The following is a 24,042-nucleotide window of genomic DNA, read 5'->3' as shown; positions in this document are numbered from 1 at the left end:
AGGATGCCCGGCATATGATACAGGTCAAGCTGTGTAGGCTAGAAGAGCTATGGGCTCAAGACACAGGCACACCGACTTGTACGCGAGTCTGGAAGCTAGCGGAACACTCACCCCTAATAAGAGTATATAAAATCTCCTGATGAAATGCAAGTGGCATGGAGGAACTTGTGATTATCCCAGTTACAAGGTTGAAGTAAAGAGGCAGGCTGAAACAGAATGAACAAGTGATGGTAAAGACAATAGGTCTCGCGTATACAAGAGTTATTATTGCCTTAGGTAATGTGTTTTTGTGATGTTGTACAAGTGTGGCTGCTGTTCAGCATGGCTAAAAGTGTTGTAGAGTGGAGTGGGGGAGTAGTGTAGTAGACAGTAGTGGGAGGAGTAGATTACCATAGAGTAGATTTGTTGGAGTACAGTGTCACAGAGTGGAGTAGGGTGGAGTTGAGTGTCGCAGAGTGGAGTAGAGTTTAATGGTTCAGTGGCTAAGAGTGCCGCAGAGTGCAGTGGCCTGGAGTGGAATAGGGTAGAGTTGGTTGAGGTATTGGGATGGATTGCAGTAGAGTGGGGTAGACTGGAGTGGGGTGGATTAGATTGGAACGAGGTGGGTAGACTGGAATGAAGTGATAGGACTAGGGTGGATTGGAGTTGTTTGCAGTGGGTGGATTGGAGTGGTTTGCAGTGGGTGGATTGGAGTGGTTTGCAGTGGGTGAATTGAAGTGGTTTGCAGTGGGTGAATTGAAGTGGTTTGCAGTGGGTGAATTGAAGTGGTTTGCAGTGGGTGAATTGAAGTGGGTTAGATTGGACTGCAGTGGGGTGAATTGGAATGGGGTGGGTTGAATTGGAGGGGTGGAATGGGCTGGGGTGGAATGGGCAGGGATGGAGTGGGTGGATGGGTTTAGGATGAATTGGACTGGAGTTGGGGCGGACTGGGTTTTTAGGAGTGGGTTGCAGTGGGATGGAATGGAGTGGAATGGACTCCAGTGGGGTGTATTGAAGTGGGTTGAATTAAAGTGGGTGGATTTGGGTGGGTTCCATTAAGGTTGTTTGGAGTGGGTTGGATTGGAGTAGGGTAGATGAAGGCGAACTGGTTTGGAGTGGGGCGCTGGATGGATTGGGGTAGAGTAGATTAGGGTGATCTGAACTGAGGTGTGGTGGACTGGAATAAGGCAGAGTGGACTCGAGTAGCATGGGGTGGATTGGAGTGATGCCAGGTGGATTGGATTGAAGTGGTGTGGATTGCATTTAGGTGTGGTGAGGTGGATTGTGGTGGACTGGACTGGATTGGGGTGGGGTGGATTAGAGTTGGGTGAATTGGATTGAGTGGGATGGAATAGGTGGGGTGGACAGGAGTGAGGTGGACTGGAATGGAGAACGTTTAATTGTATTGAGCGAGGTAGATTGGATTGAGAGGGGTGGAATGGAGTTGATCCGACTGTACTGGGGAGGACTGAAGTGGGAGAAGGTGGGGTGGATTGGAGTGGATTAAGGTGGACTGGATGGGTGGACTGGGCTGCGGTGGATTGGAACGGGGTGGAATGGATTAGAGTGGGTGGTTTGGATTGGAGTGGGGCACATTGGATTGAAGCAGACTGTTTTGCAATGGAGTGGAGCAGATTGTGTTGGATTAGAGTGGGGCAGATTGGAGTAGGACAGATTGTTTTGGAGTGGGGTAGAGTGTTTTGGATTAGGGACGATTGGGGTGGGGCGGTCTGGAGTGGGACAGATTGGAGTCAGATTGTTTTGGATTGGAGTGGGGCAGGTTGGAGGCATATTATTTTGGAGAGGCCAGATTATTTAGGATGGAGTGGAGAAGATTATTTGGTATTGGAGTGGGGCAGATTATTTAGGATTGGAGTCGGCCAAGTTGTTTTGGATTTTGAATGGGGCAAACTGGGGCAAGTTGTTTTGGTTTGGAGTGGGGCAGATAGCTTTGGTTTTGGAGTCGGGCTGTTTGTTTTAGACTGGATTGGGGCAGATTGGAAAATGGTGGGTTGGGAGGATTGTAGTGTGGTGGTTTGCAGTGGATTGGGGTGAGTGGGGAAGACTGGGAAGGTCTCTGGTAGTTTGGATCGAGTGGATTGGTGAGAGGTGGATTGGGAGGTTTGAGGTATACTGCACTGCATAGTTTAAAAATTACACATAAGAAAGAAACAATGTTGCTTTGCAATATATAGAACAAGACAATCGCCATCTTTTGGGAACAGCTCCACGAGCATAAAAAAAAACACATCACAAGTGCAAAGTGAGAAAAGAAGAATTGGCAAAATACAGAAAGTTAACAATAGAAAATAAAAGTTTGTAAATTTGTATGTCCTGATGGGCACGTTTTAGCCAGTCACATCAAGAGCAGCAGACTGGCACTGATTAAGTTGAATCAATCGGTGTTTGGTCCCCGACCCCCACAAAGGAATGGAAATGATGTTAGGCCTGTAGTGACCAGTTATGAGGCTGCAAAGAAGAGTGCCACGCAAGCCAACAAACTGTAAGACACAGGGCGTGCTCCAAGGCCTTCTACTTAACAGCGCCTTGTAATCGATAATCTTTCACTAGTGCATGCTACCGCACACTCAACCTTAAAAAGGGGGAAAAACAGTATTGGTAAAGCCAATAGGTATGGTCTACGGGCCCCACTGGCTTAAGTAAAGATTTTTTGCCATGCAGTACAGCAGCAGACCTTTTGTGAAGCATGACTGAACATAATTTAACAAAAAAACATGCTATGACAAGGCTGTTGTGCTGTTTTGTAGGTGTGCACCAACACAGATGCGTACACCTACAAAGTGAGCTGAGCAGGTTTTTCGTTTTGTTTACCAATCCAAGATGGATTAGTAAATAAAAAGTTTTTTTGATATGAGGTAGCATGGCAGGTGAGAAGATTTCGGGTGAGGGGACAGAAGGATAAGTGACAAGGACAACAATGGGGAAGGACAGCAGAGGACAGGGAGGGGAAAGCAAATTGACAGAAGGTGGGTGGGCAGGAATGGGGAAGCACACTGACAACCCACAGTGGATAGTTGGAAGCACACAGAAAATAGAGAATTGGGCGGCAATGATGGAGCAGTAAGCCAATTTCGGAGGATGTGTAGCTGGTGATGGGAGAAGCAAGAACAGTAACTGAGGGATGGAGGGCGAGGGGAGAAATACAGGCAAGAGAGAGAAACACGAAGTACACAAGGGGGACAATTGGAAAAACACGCTCTCGTAGAGTGATTAAACTAAAAGAAATAAGTAGCACCTGAAAAGGGAGCAATGGGCAAAAGTATTCGGTCTATGCTCCAGGGAAGGCACAATCACCAGAAGAGGAAAAAAAAAGCCCACAGAAGCTGGTTGAATAAGAAGCTAGAACAAGTGAGTGACAAAAAGCCAACAAATGGTAAGCAATGGGCTGTCTGTAAATCCACTGAAAGCTAAAAAATCTCATAAACTAACAAGCTGTCACCCAACAGACCACGCATGCGCTCTTAAACAAGACCTAAAAATCGGGACTATAGTCTCATGGCAACTGCGTTTTCACGAATAAACTTGAATTCTGCCCTTGGAAAACAGTTTCCACTTCCAAGGAGAGTTTGCAGTAATAAGGAACTGTAAAGAGTGAATAATCCTGCCTTGCTGCATGTGATTAGTCACATCCTACTTAGACAAGTCTGGGCGTCAAAGACTCCCAATGGCACACCAACAACCTTCATCCTTTTAGTAACAGCAGAGACTGCGAGCTCTTAAAACTTTAAAGCTGGCGACGACAGGTCCCACCCTATGCCTGAATCTGAAAGGCTGCATTCTTTGTGCCTCAATCTTACGCAGAAGTTTCTCTTTTAAGGCCACGGGCCCCTAATATTTCGGTTCGAGATTCCATACAGTATCCTTGTCCAGGGATCCCCGCTGCGGATCCGAGACTGCCGGAGGTCGGCCCAGGCCTTCGATCAATCACAGCTGCTGGGAATAAATGTGAACAGCGCGCTGTATCTATTCCTAAATAATGGGCGCCCAAAACAGCCTGGCCTAACAAGCGGCAACACAGCACACAGAGAAGCGAGCGTGGTTGACACCCGTGATCGTATTCTAGAAGTCATCAGATTGAATCTACGCATTAATTAGTCGGCCTTTTGCCGTCTCTGGGTCTAAACTTCGCGTACTGCTACAAAGAGTGAAAGTAACACGTGATTTGGAGCGTTTTGTAACGAGCCAACTTAAGTGGTTAATTTTTAGAACTCGGGGTGAAAATCTGAAAGAACCATCCATGATTAGAACCTGTGGGTCGCCCATTGAAGCCAATGTGAATAAGGAAAAGACAAATTCGGGACCTGGTTTCGGTGCCCGTCAAATCTAGGGTAAATCCACCAACTTTATTTTCTGCACATAAATCTAATATCAAAACAAACAGCAAACATTATTTACAGTTTCTAAACTAAAGTGATTGCAGGTCACAATAAGCGCCTCGCCCTCCGAGAATGTAGTGCTAGCAATTAAAGGTGCAAAGTATCACTTTAAAGAGACACTGGTTATGTTGACATTCCCGGGGAAGGTTTGATTGTGGCCACGCTTGTTCCCGGAATGGAACCCCGGCTGATTGTCACGATGCAGCGTGTACGATTTATCATTTGTGGGGGCCACGATGAATGCGAAGAACAGACGAAACAGCACCATAAGACACGTAATTTGCTTCACTTTGGTCACGTGAGAGTGCAAGAACCGCCCACTTCAAGTAGTCAAGCGACAAATCTACCAATGCTGGCACGAGTCCATTAGGTAATCAACTTCCGAGTTCACTAGATAACTTTGCAGTGTTCTAGGTTTATGCACAAATTCATCGAGGCACCTACACGTGATTAGATAGGGTCATTCAAACTGGCCCTCGTCAAGGGCCCATTAGAACTAACAGTAAGGGCATCCTTTCTACGCAACCTCTGGTGCGATGCTGAGAAGCATGTCAGGCAGGGGGCCGACCCCACCAGTACCATACGTGTATCCACTGCTTCTTCACACGGATACCAAAATGTGACAGTGTCAAGGACCCTCCTTTCATCTTCAAACTCGAGCGATGGGGCAGGGGCGCAAGGGTCTGGACAAAAGAAGCAATATATTGATAATAGTGCTTTGTTTGTTTTTTAAAGTAAGGGGGGGGGGGTGGAGGGAGCAGAATAGTATGGATTGCAGTTTAAAACTGTAACCAAACTTCAATGCAATGTTTAACTGAGTCTAGACATATTAAACATTGCAAATTTAATGAACTAATTGATTTCTTTAGGGGGAGGGGGTTTACAAAGTTTGAAGAACACATGCCTAGAGGGTATGCAAAAAGTACTTTGGTGTGCTACCTCATTCCACCCCCTTACTCACAAGGAGGGGCAACAGGCTTTTACCATTCCTCATTTGCACTTATTAATTCGAACCGTGAAGCATAAGAGGTGTCAAGCCTTTGCAGCTCTTATCTAGCACTATGCTAGGCCACATGCTTGAATCCGGCCATTTCCAGCTCTGTCTCTTAGTTTTGCGAGATATATGTATTCACCATACATTATTTTGGGTACCAGTAACACATTCATCTGAGCGCCCTGAAATGACAACATTGCAACTTAGCGGCCAGCTTTAACACACCAAACAAGATGAAAACAGATTTATCCCGAAATACAACATAGACCTGCAGGCCGCACACAGTTCTCACTAGCAGGTGAGAAAACACAAACACAATTTTTCTCCAGTTTTACTTTAATTCGATAAAAATCTAAACTGAAGATCCTTGAAACTGAAGATATGTGACTACCAACCACCCTGTCACAAGCAGGGGTAGTGGTGTTACACTTTGACTTCCCCTAACTGGAAAGTGTGGTGCTGCTACCACTTCATCTAAGGCTTGCTCTCGTTGGCTGATGGTGTGATGTTATGCGTATTTGTAAAGCACATTATCACCTGCAAAGGTGTCCTGGCGCTGAGAAAGTGTGTGCGCGCCTAGCCCTGCTTATGGTAGGTTGATTAATTTAAAAGCCAGGTGTTAAGCTTCTTGCGAAATTCAAAAAGCAAGGAGGCTCTGATGTGGAGTGGGAGATCTTTCCACGCTTTATCAATGTAAGAGAACACTCGTCCTCCTGATCTGGTTTTGTGTGCGAGGAATGTGTGTGGAGCAGAGGTGTCTAGTAGAAGGGGATGCAAATGTTCATACAGATGGGGCCTAAATTGTGTAGTGCCTTGAATGTGTGTGTAAGGAGTTTAAAACAAGTGTGTTTCTTTATCGGGAACCAGTGAAGTTCCCCGAGGTGTGATATGAGTTATGTGTGAGAGGTTGAGGTTGTGTCTGGCTGCAGAGTTCTGGATGGTTTGAAGTCTTCTTGTGGCCTGCTTAGTGATCCTGGCGTACACAGTGTTCCCATAGTCCAACTTGCTGGTGACCATTGCATTAGTGGCAGTTTTTCTAGTGTTGCTTGGGAACCATCTGAGTATCTTCCTCAGCATCTTCAGGGAGTGGAAGCAAGATGCAGTGACGGCATTGACTTGTGCGGTCATGCCCAGTTTTCGGTTAATTATTATTTTGAGGTTCCTGGTGTCGGCTCTGGGTCCAAGTTCGGACAAACACCAGTTGGAACCCTATGGAGAAGTGTTCTTGCAGAAATTCACTACTTTTGTCTTTTCGGCATCGAGCTTGAGACAGTTGGCTTACATCCAGTTAGCATCTTCAGTCGTGTAGACAGTGAACTGGTTTCTTGGGGGGGAGGGTCTTGTCAGAGAGAGTATGAGTTGTGTGTTGCTTGCATAGGAGTGGATGTTTATGTCATGTGCACAGATGGCGTTGGCCAGAGGATTCATATATGCGTTGGAGAGGGAGGGGTTGAGCGATGAACCTTAAGCACTCTGCAAATATGTTTCTGGGCTTTCGAGAAGTAAGGTGCCAGGTTGATAGCTGTGTACTATCCGTTAAGTTGGTGGTGTTGCTGTCTCACCCACTTCTCCCTCTAATCCACTAGTGAAGCTACTCGCTCTCCCCACCCCTTGAATCACCGTACCTGCAGGTTTGAGACTACTATCTTTTCATCTTCAGGGTTTTTGACTACCTTTACATTGCACCTCACTTTCATGGGTGACTTCCCATCTATCACAACAACAAACCCACTTTAGTGTGGGTCTTCACATGTGCATTCATTTCAACGTGTCTCTACCATCAGGTGGTCTATACCATTGGTCCTCTGACCTCCAGGTGTGGTTCTGTACGCGGATACTAGAGACCTTAAACATAAAGGGATGATGAAACTGCCCAACACTAGTAGAGGGGTGTAACACAAAATGATGCTCACCTGCTTAATATGTAGTGCGCCGGGAGTCTTCCTTATCTCACATATAGTCCTTTGTTTTGGGGTGAACAGGGCCCCCATGCACCGTGGGGGCTGCAGAGGTGTGTTACGCCCCTGCACTAGTACCCATCACCTCACAGGGTAGCTGTACTGTTACTGCCCCAATCCTTCCAGGTGGTATTTTTACCTCGGTTTAGTGCTCCCTCATCTTCAAAGGGTGGTAATGATGCCGCTCCTATATTGTGCCTCAACTCAGGAACTTTAGGTACCTCAACCGTACAAATCCATAGGTGACGCAGCAGCCCCTCCACCACTGCCCATATATTTCTTGAGCAGCTCCCTGTGGGTGCTGCTGCAGCTCACTGGCTGACTGCACCTTGAGGGTGGGTGTGCCATCCTCACCTGCGGGGTGCTGGTGAATATTTCTACACCTCCATGATGCAACAACTTGAACACCCCCTCCCCATCTCCCTACGCTCCATCCCGAACAGGGGTGGCACAGCTGTGATTTTGCCACTGCAAGTGCAGTGCCAATAGAGGGGACAGCTCCAGGAACAGAGATGGCTGTACCCACCATATGCGAGTGCACTGCTGTGCACAAACAACCCCTCCCTACGAAGCGTGGTGCTGCTAACGCTTACCGCTACCTTCATGGGTCCCTCCTGCTGATCCCTTCTACAGAGCTGCAGCACATGCAGCGGTGCACGTTCGCTTATTATGAAGTCCAACTCCCCCTCCCCCAAGGGGTGCTGGTCCCTCTTCCCATGTATCTGGAGCCTCACCTCCAGGCGTGGTGCTGAACAGCGTGCCCCCGGGGGTGCTACTATAGTCATGCGGCAGCTGCGTGCCCTCGCTCAGCATCACCCGCCGGGTCGGGATGGCCCGGCTCTGGCTGCAGCCTGGGGAAGCCATGGAGCAGGCTCTGTTGCACACAAGCTCTGCGCGAGGCTGAAGACACAGAGGAAGGACTAGAGTATTTATTTATTCAAGTCCGCCCACCGCGTGCACCATGGAAGTCTCTGAAAAAAACAAGCACAAGTGCGTGTACGAATAGGCGCAACACAGACAAAAACAAACAAAAACGGCGAAAGCAACACGTTCTTATTTCGTACCTTGTGTTTATTGTGCCTCTTTTTGCCTGCTTGTTTGTTGTGCTGCATTCATATTTGTTTTAGTACACCCCTTTGTTTGCTTGATTCATTCTCATAGCCCCCAGGGCTAGTGATTTTCCTTTTTCTTTTGTTCTTGGCACATTCTACTGTTCACAATTTTTCAATGCGCTAATTTATCACATACATTTTTTTTAATAATATTTTTTTCTTAGCCCATTTCTTTTTCGAATCCCTTCCTAGTTATTTAGCGCTCTGATACAAAAGTTACCCACGCAATAAAATTGATTATTAGATAGAGAAATATTTAACTAAAGAGGAATGTTTGTATTGCTTTCCTAAATGCTAACTTTTTTCTATACATGTATATATAGAAAATTACATCTGAAAAAGACAACTGTGAGCAAATAAACGGCCATTTTGGTACAATTACAGTATCTAGGAACATATTTCAGAAACTTTGAAGCAGTGCAAGGAAAAGTGGCAACTTAATTTGTACTATTTTTGCTCCATCTATAATAGTGCATGGAGAAAAGAGGATATGCGCCACAGGGCGGGACTAGGAACCAGAACCAGTCCTGGCAAATATTATCACACCAAAGTAAATTTTGTCAGGCCAGCCCTATACGGTGAGCAGTGAGTGAGCCCAGTGAGCCCGACCACTTCATTGGGGGTTGGCAGGAGTTCACTCCCATGAACATTTGGAATAAAATGGTGCAGAGTGTATCCTACAATAATTTTTTCATTATATACATTAACCTTTAAACCAGAGTAAATGACCTTATAGTGCACCAGGATTCCCAATCACACCTACATTCTCGTAGAGAAAACAAAAAAAAGACAAACACCTCCCTATATGGAGCGTGGTGGACAAGTGAATGCAGCAGGCATGCCAGACTACTGCAAGGAGGTTCAGGGGGCTCACCCTCAAGAAAAGGTTAGAAAAATTGGCACAAATAGTACATTTTGAAACACGTTTTTCATTATATATTCATTGTACTAACTTTTAAAGCCTAGCGAATAATTGTGAGAAACTGCGTGTATGTTGCAGTAGCCACCCACACGTTATGCCTGGTTTTTGATGCAACTTTGACTGAGGTGTTCTGGGTCCCTGTCAACCAGGATCCCAGTACCAGTGTTCTCTCCCTAAAAATGTATCACAATTGGCACCTCTTCAGCAACTTTATAAGTCCCTAGTAAATGGTACCCCTGGTTTCTGGCGCATTGGGACTCAAGAGGGTCCACTGGGGTTGCCGCACAAATGTTGCCACCCCAGAACCCCTCACCAAGACCATGAACACTGCCATTGCAGGCTGCTTGTCTTGGTGCATAGAAAACCAATACACTGCATGAGGTACAGGTAATGTCACCCTTACTCCAGCCCTACAACCCAAAGGAAGGATGCACTATATCCCATGTGTGGACATATTTGCATGAGAAGATATGACCCTACAATATCAAATCCATTCTTGGATACCGTAAGTGCACAGGGAAGCCATAGAATGTATATGGGATAGATACTTGTCATTATGAGTTTCATAGCTCCATGATGGCTTCACTGTACCCTAAGATGTTTGGTACCAAACCTCTTGTCTTAATAAATCCTCACTGATGCCAGTGTTGGATTTGTTAATAAATCCACACAGGCGATCCTTTAAAAGGTCCCCAGAAAACTTACCAAGCACTGTTGTGGTCTCTGATAGTTTTAGCCAGTCTGCCACCACCAAACATGTTTCTGACCTCATGTGGTGAGGGCCAGCGCTCTCAGCCAGGAACAAAACCTGCTCTGGGTGAAGGTGCTTCACACCTCCCTCAGGACAGGATGGTCTTCCGAGGTGGGAAGCTTTGAAGGCAAAGCCACCTGTGAAATGCACCCAGGCATCTCCACATAGTGGAAGATGCCAACCCCCTTTCCTGCTCCACTTATGGCGGGAGGAAAGGCGGGAAAATTAGTTGGATGAGGAGGTGTGCCCACATTCAGCCAATACCACTCCTAAGGTGTGGCAGGCAATGTGGACGCTACTTGTGCAAATCCTCCATCTTGAGAATGTAGGCAACAACCTATTAGGGCTAGTGTAGTGAACCTTCCCACAGGAAGTGGTTATTTAGATAGTGTAGGCACCCTAAAGGTAGGTAGCCCATTAGCTACTACCTGCCTACCCTTTAACAACCCTAAATGTAGTATTTTTATGGTATCCCTGGACCTTCCAACTTAGATTCATTGGACCTAAGAAGAGCAACGGACAAAGAAGAGCTACTGACCCGTGAACCTGTTGCACAATTCTGCCACCAAACCCTGCCGGCTGATTCCAGGACTCAACAATCGTGGTCTGCTGTCTTGTCCTACAACTGTGAGGCTTCCAACAACCCTCGAGTACATCCAGCCTTCAACAAATTGCTTAGAACCTCCTTTGGAGTAGGGAAGCCCCTCTCCAACTACTCTGGCACAGCAACCAAGAAAGAAGAGGTACATCTGCTTCTAAGGGTCATATCTGTCCCTCCACCAAGAGGGAAGATACCAGGGCCTACCGGAGCCGTACCATACCAATGAAAAAACTCTTGGAATAAAAGTTTACGCAAAATAAAAGGGTGAAACCTTGGTAGCACTGTGAGATGAATTATTGTAGGAAATGTCTGCAATGGGTAATTAGTAGATCCAATTATGATACTGTTCCAAACTTTGATTGGTGCTCTCTGTTTGACCATTTGACTTAGGATGATAAACGGAAGAATAAACTTGTTCGATTTGTAAGAGCTCATAAAGAGCCTTCCAAAAATGAGAGCAATATTGAGTATTAATATCAGAAATAATAGTATGAGGTAGCAGATACATTAAAAAGTATCCAGCAAAAACATTGAGCCATTTCCTCTGCTATGGGTAACTTTACTAAAGGAGAGAAACACATTTGTTTTTTAAAGGAATCAACATTAACCACTATTGCTCAAAAACCTTCAGATGGTGGAAAAACATTATAAAGATTGCAAAAATCATATGCTACGAAGCCAAAGTTTGTGGGTTTTAAATTTCCAAAGGATTAGATAAACTGACTATTGTTGTAACAAGTGGGACACTCAAGATCATATTCTTGAACATTCAAATGGACAGTCAGCTACCAAAAAGATCACAGTAGCCTTAACTCCTCTATCACCAGGTTTAGACCTGACATCCTTGGCGTGGTATTCTCCCAACCTTTTGCATTAACCCCCTAATTATTTTCCTGACACCAGGACTGTGCACTTGACCACTGCTAGCTGGTGCTCCTTTGCATCAAACATGATAAAAGTGACCTACACTTAATTACCACTGTTAATTTATCTGTAAATCCCTACTAAATGTTGCTACCTTAATCCAGAGCCTGTAATTTATATGCCACTTGTGGGCTTCAGCACTCATTGTGCCACCCACTAAATTAACACTGTAAAAGATGTTCAGGCCTGCCACTGCTGCCTGTGTGTGCAGTTTTAAAATTGTCATTGACTTGGCATAAAAAGCATTTGAAGTGCCTAAACCTTCCTTTTCAATACTTATAAGTCACCCCTAAGGTAGGCCCTAAAGGTTCAAAGGCTGGGTACATTATGTTTAAAAATTTGGACATGTGTAATTACGTTTTACATATCCTGGCAGTGAAAAACTCCTAAAGTCGTTTTAATTGTTGTATGGCCTATCTCACCCATTGACTAACACTGAGTTACCTTATTGTATTAAAAAAGTGCTAACTTCGTATTGGGAGCAGGTAGAAATATGCTGTTTACACTTGAATGAATTGTTATTTAAAGTCATCTCTAATAGTGGAGTCAGATTTTAAGTTACAATTCTGAAAGTGCCACATCTAGAAAGTTGTAATGTTCTTGCCTCAACCAACTGTGCCTTCCCACCAGTGTCCTGGATCATAGACCTGTGATTAGATCTGTGTTTGGGGTTTGTGTATTGCTTCCAGGCAATGAGACAAATGGGGCTTAGGTGTGAACAGGATGGCTGGCGAGGAGCTATATCCCACCTTACTTATACTTCAAAGGGCTTTGCCTACAGCAAACACAAAGGAACCTGGCACCATGCCTGCCATCCATTTTGTCACCCCAGAAAGTTTGGAGTCTGGACCAGGGGAAGGTGAAGGTCTGACCAGAACCAATTGTGGGGTTAGGTCAGGGAATTCCCCCACAACAAAGGATGGCACTAGGTATGAATAAGAAACTTCAGAACCACTCATCAGATTACTCCTAAACTTGTGGAAGATTTAGAAGTTAGACTGTAAAGCAACCAGAGCATTATGCTCATGTTAATTAGTACATTATGTGGTTCACCCTGACAAGAATTGTGGTTGTTGCTAAAGTGGGGCTTCCATCCCCTAAACCAATAACAGCAATAGCCTACAAACAGAAATTATAGAATCATGACTGTAGGAAGGTGGATATCTGACTATATGGTTACCCCCACTTTTTGCCTGGTGTTTTGCTGGTTTTCGACTTAGTTGGACTGGGACCCTGCTATTCAGTTCCCCAGTCTATCTGCTTTCTCTATAAAATGGACTACATGTACATACCCGATTGGTTACTGGGTCACACTTGTGAGTCCCTGTATAGTGTACAATAGGTACCCAGGGCATAAGTGCACCCTAGGCCTACCAGGGGCTGCAGCATGTTTTGTGCCACCCCTGGTTTGCCTTCTAAACTGACACCACAAGTCTGTTCTTACAACCTGGGTAAGGTGGTGTAATCACCCCTTACTTGGATATAGTATACCTATATCTATATCCATAAATAGACACATATGCACCTATAAGCCACTCCTAAGGTAGACCTCGACAATCCTGGAGGTAGAGTGCTTAGTTTTAGTTGAGAGGGTGCCCTAGCATGAGCTGTGCCCCTCTGCAGCTTCCGGAACCATCTCCTTATAGCTGTTCTATGATATAGCCATACCATATACTCTTAAGTGTATTATAATCCTCGCGGTTAATGCTAACCTTGCTTTGGCTTTATCAAAACATGTCGTGTAAGGTGTCAAACACTTTGGAATACTGCCCCCCCACCAGTCCTGGCGGCGGGGGTAGTATTCCACCCTTCTAGAGGGAGAAGACATGTGTCATATTTAGATGTCTGCCCTTTGCTGACATCTGGCAGAGAGGCACTAGCTCCTGCCCTTAAAACCATGACCAGTGAGGAATACCAGTTGCAGGATAGAACCCCTGAACTGGTGGATGAATGGTGCAGGGTACCTGCCACAGGTGCCCTGACTATTCTAGAAGGGGGTACCACTCCAGGTGGGAGGGTACAGAGCCCCAAGGAAGAGGAGGACCAGGTGTTGAGAAGACCACCTCAGCCTCCTGTCCAGCCGTCGGATTCAGGTCCGGGACTGGTGGGTCAGTACCCAAGTGTCAGACCTGACCTGACAAGAGAGAGAGTGGACAAAGGGTGCCAAGCACCTGGGGCTACTGCCCCCACCCTCTGATGCCACAGGGGTTTGAGAGCCATGAGAGGCATGAGGCCTGGGTCTCATCCCTGATCAATGTTGGTGGTCACTGTGGCTTGCTCTCAGTCTGTTGGGACACACCTGTGAGGAAATTAAGGTTAGGTGCTGCACAGGTGGTGTCCACAGGTGAGGTGAAGGGTTCCACATGGATTGGCATGGTGGACCCTGAGAGTATTAATGGAGTGATCCAACTAGGTACAGGAAGGCGTAGAACAGGAATAGTGCCCTGCTGTTTGGGCCAGGTTCCGTGTTCTATCGCCTTAAGCAGGGAATCCCATCGAGGTATCGTTTGGTCTACCCTGGCTTTAGGCTGGAAGGGGGTTGTGTTGGAACTGGCCCATCTTGCAGGGTCATCACCAAACTTTTTGCTTCTTCCTCCCTTTTTCCTGACCCGTGGCTGTTGGCAATAGGACTCTGCACACTTTACCACTGCTGATCAGTGCTAAAGTGCATATGCTCTCTGTGTAAATTGTTATTATGATTGGATATACATGATTGGCATGTTTGTATCACCATGAAGTCCCTAGTAAAGTGCACTAGGTGTGCCAGGGCTGGTGATGCCAAATGCTACTAGTGGGCCTGCAGCACTGATTGTGCCACCCACATGAGTAGCCCTAAAATGGTGTCTCAGGCCTGCCACTGCAGTGCCTGTGTGCAGTCTGTGAACTGCCATGTCCTCCTGGTCAGGTCCCCACTGACCAGGCCTAACCCTTCCCTTTTTGTGCACATTGGCCACCCCTATTAAAGGCCCAAGGTACCCCCATGGGCAGGGTGCAGTGTATGTGAAAGTTAGAGCATGTACTGGTGCAGGTGACATGCTCTGGTACTGAATCACAGCCAATTTCGTTTTTCACTATTGTAAGGCTATCTTGCTCCATAGGTTAACATGGGGGTTGCTGGCTACAGTGGCTACCAGCCTTTCTTCCCATAGGAACAAGATAGGACATAAGAGTCTATATCCCTGAACTCAGAATTTAATAACACATCTTTTAGGAAAGGTTGTTTTTGAATTCTGTGTTTGAGAACAGCACTTTTAGAAAGTTGCTGTTCTCTTGTCTGACCTTCCTGTGTGCCTTGGCCTGTTTGTGTATTGACTGTCTGGATTGCGAGTGACAGAGGCTGGGGATTCCCCAGGAGGCTGGCTGAGTCAGCCCTAGGCTGAATGACTGCATTTGCAACTTGAGTGGTGGGAGGAGATAGCACCTGGGCCTGAATAGGGCTGTGCCTGACTTCCACAATGCTGGCTCCACCTCCTGCTGGGCGGCTGACGACCCTGCCCCTCACTTTGAAAGGAAAGGAGAAGCCAGGAAAACAAAGTGCTCAAGAAACACCCAGAACTGGTTCAGACCGGGCTCAGGGCCCACATGCACAAAGAGAACAAATACTTTTAGGGGTATAAGTACAGGACCCCTGACAACAGAAAATTAGATCATCCTGTAATCAAGAAGGAACCTCTGCCAAAGAGAAAGCTGAAACTGAAGAAGGAAGATTGTCCAGCTGTTGCCCTGCTGGATTGCCCTGCTGTTGCTTTGCTGCCAAGGAGAGGGGAATGACTTTGCTGTGCAGTGTCCACTTGCTTGAAGGAATCTCCAAGGGCCTAAGAAGAGCCTGCTCCCTGTTCTGAGGTCCCAGGAACAAAAGGACTTCATCCCCAGCTTCCCCTGAGCTCTACTGAGAGAGTTCTGTTCTTCCTGGAGTGCTTGACCCATGTGTGGTGCCTCTGGAAGTTGTACCTGTGTTGGGAAGCTGGAAACTAAGCTTGAGAGACTTTGCTAAAGAAAAGTTATCGCATCGCTCGCTGCGGAGCGCATCCCCGACAGTGCGAGAAGATTCCCGCCGCCACGAAGGTCGAGATCGTCGCAGCCCCTGTTGCCGCTGTCAGAGCCGTCGCATCCTTCGTTTGCGGGACGCACCCGATCGGTGCGGGAAGTCTAACATCGCTGCGAGTGTCGTTGCAGAGACTGTCGTCGCTGGGTGAGATCGCCGCACCGCCTGCTTGCGGACCACATCACGTCACTGCGAGAGTCATCGCCAAAGCCAACGCATCGAGGAGCTGCGAGAGAGAAGATCACCGCTGGTCCGCGCATCGTCGCCCCGGAGATCGTCGCAACTCCAAAGATCAACGCATCGTGCCTTTGCGAGAACAAACTTCCTACGGAACCTACACACCGGAATCCATACAAGTGGCCTTCCTCCCCATACAGACCGGTTTCGTCGCAACACGCCCGCTGCTGCAGCGGGGCTGTCGCAAATGCCTCCCCAGGGTCTCAGGAGCAATGCTTTGCTTGTTTTCCACCGCACCAGCTTCTGCTTTTGGAACTTTGTTGCAACTAAAGGCACTGTGTCTGAAACGTGACGCAACTGTGAACTTTTCACGCAACTGTAAATTATTTTATAGCAACCTAAAGAACTTTTATTACAACCTTAAGAACTCTTTTGAAACCATATTCTTGAACTGTGTATGTTGGATTTTTGTTGTTTTGGTCTTGAGTGGTTTAGATTAAATACCTTTATTTTCTAAACTGTTGTGGAGTCAGTTTGTGGTGTTTTCACTGTGTTACTGTGAGTGTTGGTACAAATACTTTACACATTGCTTTCTGATTAGCTTTGTCTGCTCGTGCCAAGCTACCTAGAGGGTGAGCAGGGGTTATCCCTGGGGGTTTCCTCCTTACCCTGACTAGAATCAAGGGTCCCTATTTGGACAGTGGTACCTACCTCTGCCAACTAGAGACCCCCAGTTCTAACAGTACACTATACAGGGGCTCACAAGGGTGACCCAGTAACCAATCTGGTATGTACCTAAAGTACATGGAGTCCATTTTATAGAGAAAGCAGATAGACTGGGGCCCTGAATAGATGGGTCCAAGTCCAACTAAGTCGAAAACCAGCTAAACACCATTCAAAAAGTGGGGGTAACCATATAGTCAGATATCCACCTTCCTATACCCCTCCACAAAAAAACAACCGAAAGGAGATAAGGCTAACCTTGCCCATGCAAGCCTATATTGACTAAGTGGCCATATAAGGAAGTACCTGCACTAGCATGGTTACCCCCTGTCTTATGGTCCACTAAGCAATCCCTCACCCTAAGGGTATCAGAGGGTCTCCACCATAGGGAATTACTACCTGTGGGGTGTTTTGGCAAAGTAAAAGGCTGGTGCTGGGATGGAATACTGAAGTGAGGCTCCACTAAGGTTGGGCTCAGCTTCCTCCAATCACCATCCACTATATATGCCTTTCTTTCCATGACTGAGTTGCACTGTGCTCTCAGGGTCAACCTCTGGCTGCCTACAGCTGGGGGTTGGATCCCTTGGGTTGGACCAGTGGAGGGACAAGGCAGGTTTGGAACCACTGGGTCCCAGGTTTGCCTTGGTCCAACAGAGTCCATCTGGGCGAGGTCCCTACACAAGGATAAGGGGGATCCCTCAGAATGTTGAGGAATTTGCACCTGGCTAGGGCTACTAGACTGGGTGCCCCTAATCTGCTGATGGGGGGGGTCCTCCGAACATGGGGCCCTTTGGGGTCCACTGGCCTCCCAGACCTCTGCAGCCCTGGGCTGACTGGGGCAGGGTAGAGAGGGGCAGGTTACCTGCTCCAGACTGGGTACCACCTTGGAAGGGTCCACTGACATCAGGGGCTCTGCCAGGCCAGGCCTGACTACCTCTGGGGCAGTTCCTCCACAAGCGGTATGGTCAGTTCACTGAGGAGGCTGACCCTCACCTAAAGTCTGGTGGGGGGGAGACTTTTCTTCCTCCCCAATGCTCTCCGTCTGAGTGGAGCGATCCATAGTTTCAGGCTACACAAAATAAATTCTGTCTGAGTTTGGGCTGTGACCATCACATCCCTACCAACCTGTTCAGGAAGGCCTATCATTTTGGAATGAGCCTTTTTTTCTATCACAGCCCAGGCTGAGATTTCTAGATCATTTCCCAGTAAGCAATCTACAGGAAAGTTTGAGGACTTCTGGTCACCACCCTGATTTCTAGGCCTCATCCTGGTTCTGACCCATTTGTCTGCTTTCTTTCCCAATTCTTGGGGAGAGGTCAGATCAGAGTCCACCAGGTGCTGGTGTAGAAGCTGGTTTTGACAATTATTAAGGATCTGCTCCCTCATAATCAAATTATGCAATCATGTACAGTCTTGCACTTTGCTGCCCAGTAACCAGCCCTCCAGAGCCTTATTAGCACAATCTACGAAATCAGTTCAGTCCTGAGTCTGTGTCTTCTGGGTGTCTCTGAACAGCAACCTATACTGCCCAGTGGTTAAGCGAAACCTATCTATTAGAGCACTCTTCAGAACATTGTAATTGTCAGCATCCTCTTCTCTAACAGTGAGCAGCTTTTCTCTACCTTTGTCTGCAAAGGAGAGCCACAAGATTGCTGCCCACTGACTCTGGGGTGCCTGCTGTACTTTGCAGGCCTTTTCCAAAGCAGTTATCCATTTGTGGATGTCATCCCCACTCTGATAGTGCGAGACAATCTTGCTTAAGTTTTTATGGTCATAAGACCTAACCCTACCACTAGGGATTTTGCTGCCACCAGTGGGCTCTAGCCCACACAATTTTCTCTCTCTTTCAAGAGCTAGGGTCTCTTTCTCTAGGGCAACTTGTTGCCTCTGGATCCTAAGCTTGACTTCTTCATTCTAGCTTCATGCTCTCTTCTCTCAGGGGATTTTCTCCTCCTGTGAGATGAGGCAGAGGACCCTAGTGATGAATCAGAATGTCCAGATTCTCCTGAGAGTGATCTGGGCCTTCTGGTAACACCAGCAGGCCTACGTGGAGGGATAGAGGGAGGCCTTCCTAGGCCCTCTCCATCCTCAGGTAGTCCCGTGTCTCCCAGGAAGGGTTCACCAACCCCTTCCTGGCCTGCATCCTCATCACCTTCAGAATCCTGTTGGGGAACCCCACTAGGATCTTCTTCTGATGATGGATGACCCCCATCCCTATTACTCTGAGTATTAGGATCTGATGCTTTTGCCAAGTCATCTGCCTCTAGGATATCTATCAGATGTTGGGTGGTGGGACTCTGTCCTTGCTTTAAATTTCTTATGGCACACAATCCTCTCAATTCTTCCTTGTGGTCAAGGAGTGACCACCCTGTTCAAACAGGCACCAACAGCATCTTTGCCGGTCTGCATTTTCGAGGCTCCCGCCGGACCCTGAAGAATCTGCGACACAGGACACAAACTTCCAGACTTCTCTGACCCCGACCTTCGCTCCCAGCAAAGCTGAGACCCGTGGCGGACATGAGAGACATGTGACTGGAACTCCTGGACATCCTGCATTTTGCTACCTGCATCTACTTCCCGAGGTATCCCGAAGTTGTGCATTGGGGTGCTTGAAGCCCCAGCCCGAGCACCTTTTGCACTCAAGACATTATAAATGGTAAAACAACTTGCTTAACTCGTCTCCAAGTCTTAGCCTGAACGCTGTTCTCCACAGCTACCCCTAGAATGGCTTTCTATAGGGTTGACTTCATAACCTACCATCAATAAGGGGTCGATTAGACTGGTGCGAGGTGCCCACCAGTATGTTGGACAGCATATACCAGGCTTACTTCTCACAATGACATCTTTTCAATATAAATCAACAACAAAATGGACAGACCCAGTGTAAGAATCCAGATGTACAAATGGCTCAATGTCATGCACAATGTTGTAAAAAGCCTTTAGGTTTTTTAAGAAGAACCCTCACCCACCAACCTAGTTGGTGGCATGCTTCATCATGGGGTTCCCAGCTGGGCTGCTGAATGCAACCCAGCTGTGCTGCGATGCCTGAATTACAGCGTAGCAGGTTGTCTTGTGTGGGAGGAAGGTGAATTTTGGTGCAAATTAAAAGTACCTATAGGATCCTCTGCCATTATTTTTATTCTTGAGGTCCCAGGGCACAGTTAAAAAGGTGGTGAAGATATTGTGAAGAATTAATTGCTCTTCGTTATCCTCATAAAATGGTCAAAGGGTCGGCATGTTTCAGCCCAACAAAGGTACAGAGGCTTACTTCAAAACCAAAAGAGTGGAATCTGTCACAATTGGAGTGACCAAGTGCAAATATCAGCACACACGCTAAGGTGTGCTGTGAGTGAGGGGTGCAGCCGTACTTACGGTTTCCACCGTTCAATATATAATCTGGAAAAATAAAGCACAACATGAAATCTGGAAAAGACGGCTAGAGTGCAGCCACCTCATCCAGTGCATGAAGGAGTGCAACTGATTATATACATGTGCAGTTACTGAGTTGGTTGACTGGGTCCCTGATCCTAGGTATAACATTTCACATATGAGCATGCGTACTACACTTGTAAATGCTGAAATCATTTGCATTGTGAATAGTGCAATATAACATGTCTCTCAGTGAAAGGTAGCAGACGTGGCAGACATCTACCCGTGTCAGTGGGTGTGAGGTTCCGTGACAATTGTAAGTGGTGTTTTCGACTCGCCCGAATATGGTCGAGTCTGGTATCTATGAACCGCAAATGACGAGTTTAGTGGGTGTGCGCGTTTTCGCTGTGCTAACCTAAACCGTTCGTCTGTTTCGTGGGTTTCTTCATCTGAACCCACGGGTTCCATTTTAGATACGGCATCCATTTTGTTTCTTGCCCTCAAGTAGCCAGCGAACGGACACTGTCCGCTTCATGACCCTGGGATTCCCAAACTCTTGCGGAAGACACGTGTTCCTTTGAGGATGTCTTTATGACGAGGGGGATGACACTGTAAGGCAGATGGCCCCGCTCGAGGCTCATCTTGCCGTGCCGGTCTATTGTCTCAGTTGTGCATTCATTAGGCACGTCTCCTTTGATCCCTGCAATCGTGTTTCTGATAACACCCCCTTACACTCTTTTTAATCTGTTCACTATCCTTGTCTTCCTCTGCACCTGTTTCTGACTCTTCCTTGATTCGGTTACAGCCGAACGGAATGCACTAATGGTGGGAAGATGTACTTTTACAGTTGGGAACCGGTAATGCTACTGTGATTATGTTCCGGGCCCTGAATATATGAAAGCGACCCCCTATGAAATTTACTGTGGGAACCAGGTTGTAACCTTTTGTTTGTCATGTTGTTCTATGACGAAAAAACTGTATAAAAGGAGCGATCCACAGATACAATTTGAAGCAGTCTCCTTGAACCTACATGCTATGTACTTCTTGTGACTTCTGTGTTCCCTGCAGTAAATAAACCTCGAATCTTTGACGCCGAAGGAAGTGTCCCGTGTCTCTGTCATTTGTACGCCGGAACAGGTAACCCACGAAGGTTTCAGGTATTGTCCCTGGCACCGCTGGGTCTTAGAAAAACCCAGTCCTTCAGGTGAAGCATAGGTGATTTTCGCAATTTATAAATAACAACCGAACATTCAGTGTGGCTCATCTGATAAGAGCAATGCAATTTTGTATAGCCTCCCAAAACCTTTTTATACGGTTGGGATAGGCAAAGTCCCGGTATGCAAAAAATGTTTCGGTATAGGCCGGGATATTAGCACATATGAATAGAGAAAGGTGGTATCAAAGAGAATGAAAATCGTACAAATGCTGCGTGAATTGGGAAGCTATCTTGATCCAGGAATGGGCGGACACCTGTAGTCACCGACTGCAGGATAAACCGTATATGTAGAGACCCGGAAGGAGCTGTACAGATCCGGGCGCGGCACGCGCTGTGCTGTTGAGCAGCGTGGCATCGCGTGTTGCGTCCGGAGCATAGTACCGCTTCCAAAAGACTAGACTGTTCACGGACTGCGTGGGCAAAAAAGACACTCTGGAGGGTAAAGATAGAAAACAGCCGACTCTTGGTCAGACAGACATAGGGGAAGAAGGAATGAAGAGGCTACATACTGAAGGGGGCAATGCTGGAGGTATTAAAAATCTATGTTTACGTTAGTCTCCAAAGGACCTAGGAGGAATTTGCACAAGTGGAGAAATTCAACAGGGGCCTCGTGCTGAGTTTAGCGTGACCAATAGAAAAATAATTCAGAACAGGTAAACACAAAAATATGTCAACAGTTGTGCGGATGCACCACTGATGAACCATATGGTTACAGTTGGAACAAGTGCAAAGCTCAAGGAAAGAGGAGAAAAGCCCATGAGATGAGAATGTAGTGTTTCTCAATGAGATGATTGGCCATAGTTCCAGGCGACTGAGTTCATAGACGGGGTAAGAATAGAGAATACCTAGTTAATAACTAGTTGTGGGATACAAAGTTATTACACGGGACTGCACTTCAGGTATTGTTGAGTGCATTCCATGGAATGTTGTCATTTATACCAGTTATGTTGGTTGACAAACGATAAATATAACATTGTTCTTTTTCAAATAGGCGGTTTTGTAGGTTGGTGAGATTTTTGTCGCCTGCTCGATGACCATCCAATTGAGGTCATTGGTCATGTGTCCCGTTTCCAGATAGATGTCTGTCATCCTGGCGGCGTTCCGCTTGCATCTGATATTACTTCTGTGTTCACAGATGCAAATGTTGATCTTTCGGTTGGTCATCCCCACGTAGTGGAGTCCACATGGGCAGGATATCAAATAGATCACGTTGCAAGAATTGCAATTAGTAGTTTTTAGAAGCTGCCATGTCTTACCAGATTCTAGATGGAGAGTTTTTCCAGGTTTTATAAGATGACACAAGCTAGAATTTCCGCATGGGTAATGTCCGCTAACATTTGGCAAGCCCCATGCGTTTAGGACCGTGCTCGTTGGAGGTTCTTGTGCTCGTGGACACAAGACTGTCTCTAAGACTCTGTCCTCTTTAATAGGAAAACAGTGTTTTTTTCCCAATTCAATATGCCAGTGCCCACGATTCTCCATTGTTTTTGGATTATTCTGGATATTTGGTTGAAGACCGTGTTATAAGTAGTCACACAAGTAAGGGGTGCGACTGTGAGTGTTTTATGTGTCTCTTCAAGTAAGCCTTCTCTATTTTGGTTGCGGGCCCTTTTCTGGGTGGTCCGGATGGCTTTCTCAGGGTATCTTCGCTCCTTCAATTTTCCTGAGAGTGACAATGCTTGGTTTTTAAATCATTTATGTTACTACTATGTTGCGTACCTGCCGCCACCGCCGAGGGTCAATTTCAGCCACTTACCAGATCCATCTTGTGCAGCAATTCAGCCGCCACCGCTGAGAGTCATTCTGGGGTGATATAACCTACCTGTGTAACACGCCAACGCCGCCAACGCCGAGAGTCAATCCAGGGCTTTGGACTCCGCGCCGCCGCTCCGGAGGACTACAACTCCCGGCAGGCCTCGCGGCGGCCCGTGGAGGTGACGCAACACGCGCCAGTGAGCGCGCCCAGGCGCCATAAAGGGAGAAGGAGCCCCGCCTCGCGGGACGCCCGAGGCTAAGCCCGGGCAAAGGGCGGGCCCTCTACGGCCCTCATCGGCCAGAAGAGGCTGGGCTGGGCCAGAGGACTTGGTGTTTGCCTGCCGTAAGTTGTGAGTGTTATTTCCTACTAAGTCTGCCAATATATTTGTCATTGCATGATGGCTACGGCTGCTACCAGTCCTGCTATTGCTGGTTTTGAAAAATCTGGGGGTACGTTAAACCGAACCCTGAACGATTACCTCCTTAAATCTACATCTGAGGGAAATAAGGAGCTGCTGTTAGCAGAGAGGAGGGCAGAACGACGCCGTTCAATTGATCGGATTAAAAATAGAACGTACTCTGAACCTATAATGTCTGTCACTTTAGATGATGACCTGAGTACTACAACAGTAGATAACCTATCACTAACTGCCAGTGTACCCCTACTCCTTAAAGAATGTTTGGCTCCTGCCGTGTCACCCACGCTAACCCAACAAGAGCTACCACTGGTGACTAATGACTCTGATAACATTGCCAAAACTTCTACTATCCTGATTTCACCTACAATCAGACCTGGTAAAGTCGTAAGAGGTAAAAACACGAGGCCATTGCCACACAAAATACATGGGCCTCCACCACCAAAAAGGAGACGGAAAACTACAATTATGAACAAGACAAAATTAAGTCACACCGAGTTTGGTAAAAAGGCGATTACTGCTACCATGATGACTACGGGACTTCCTGTTAATAAGCAGGCATTAGTACCCGTTTCTACTACCCCTATACCAGAGACAATGTCAACCCAAGTCATAGAGCCGGACATTATCCATATCCCAATGGAAGAAGATCTACCACCTGCTTCCCCCAAGTCTCTATTGGACAATATAGAACTAATTGTTC

At 46.8% G+C, this 24,042-nt stretch overlaps 1 protein-coding gene across 1 annotated transcript in view; it reads right to left on the bottom strand.

Annotated features, from left to right (window-relative positions):
* Positions 1-8,233, bottom strand: part of EIF4EBP1 (eukaryotic translation initiation factor 4E binding protein 1) — a 47,395-nt gene extending 39,162 nt beyond the window's left edge. Inside the window, exon 1 of the mRNA XM_086944036.1 lies at positions 8,063-8,233. Coding sequence (XP_086800162.1) covers positions 8,063-8,192 — 130 coding nt within the window. The 5' untranslated portion in view covers positions 8,193-8,233. The remainder of the gene's footprint in view (positions 1-8,062) is intronic.
* Between the last annotated feature and the right edge of the window lie 15,809 nt (positions 8,234-24,042).

Source organism: Lissotriton vulgaris, chromosome 11 (genome assembly GCF_964263255.1).
Source record: "Lissotriton vulgaris chromosome 11, aLisVul1.2, whole genome shotgun sequence".
NCBI lineage: Eukaryota > Metazoa > Chordata > Amphibia > Caudata > Salamandridae > Lissotriton > Lissotriton vulgaris.
This window is presented reverse-complemented; position numbering and strand designations above follow the sequence as displayed.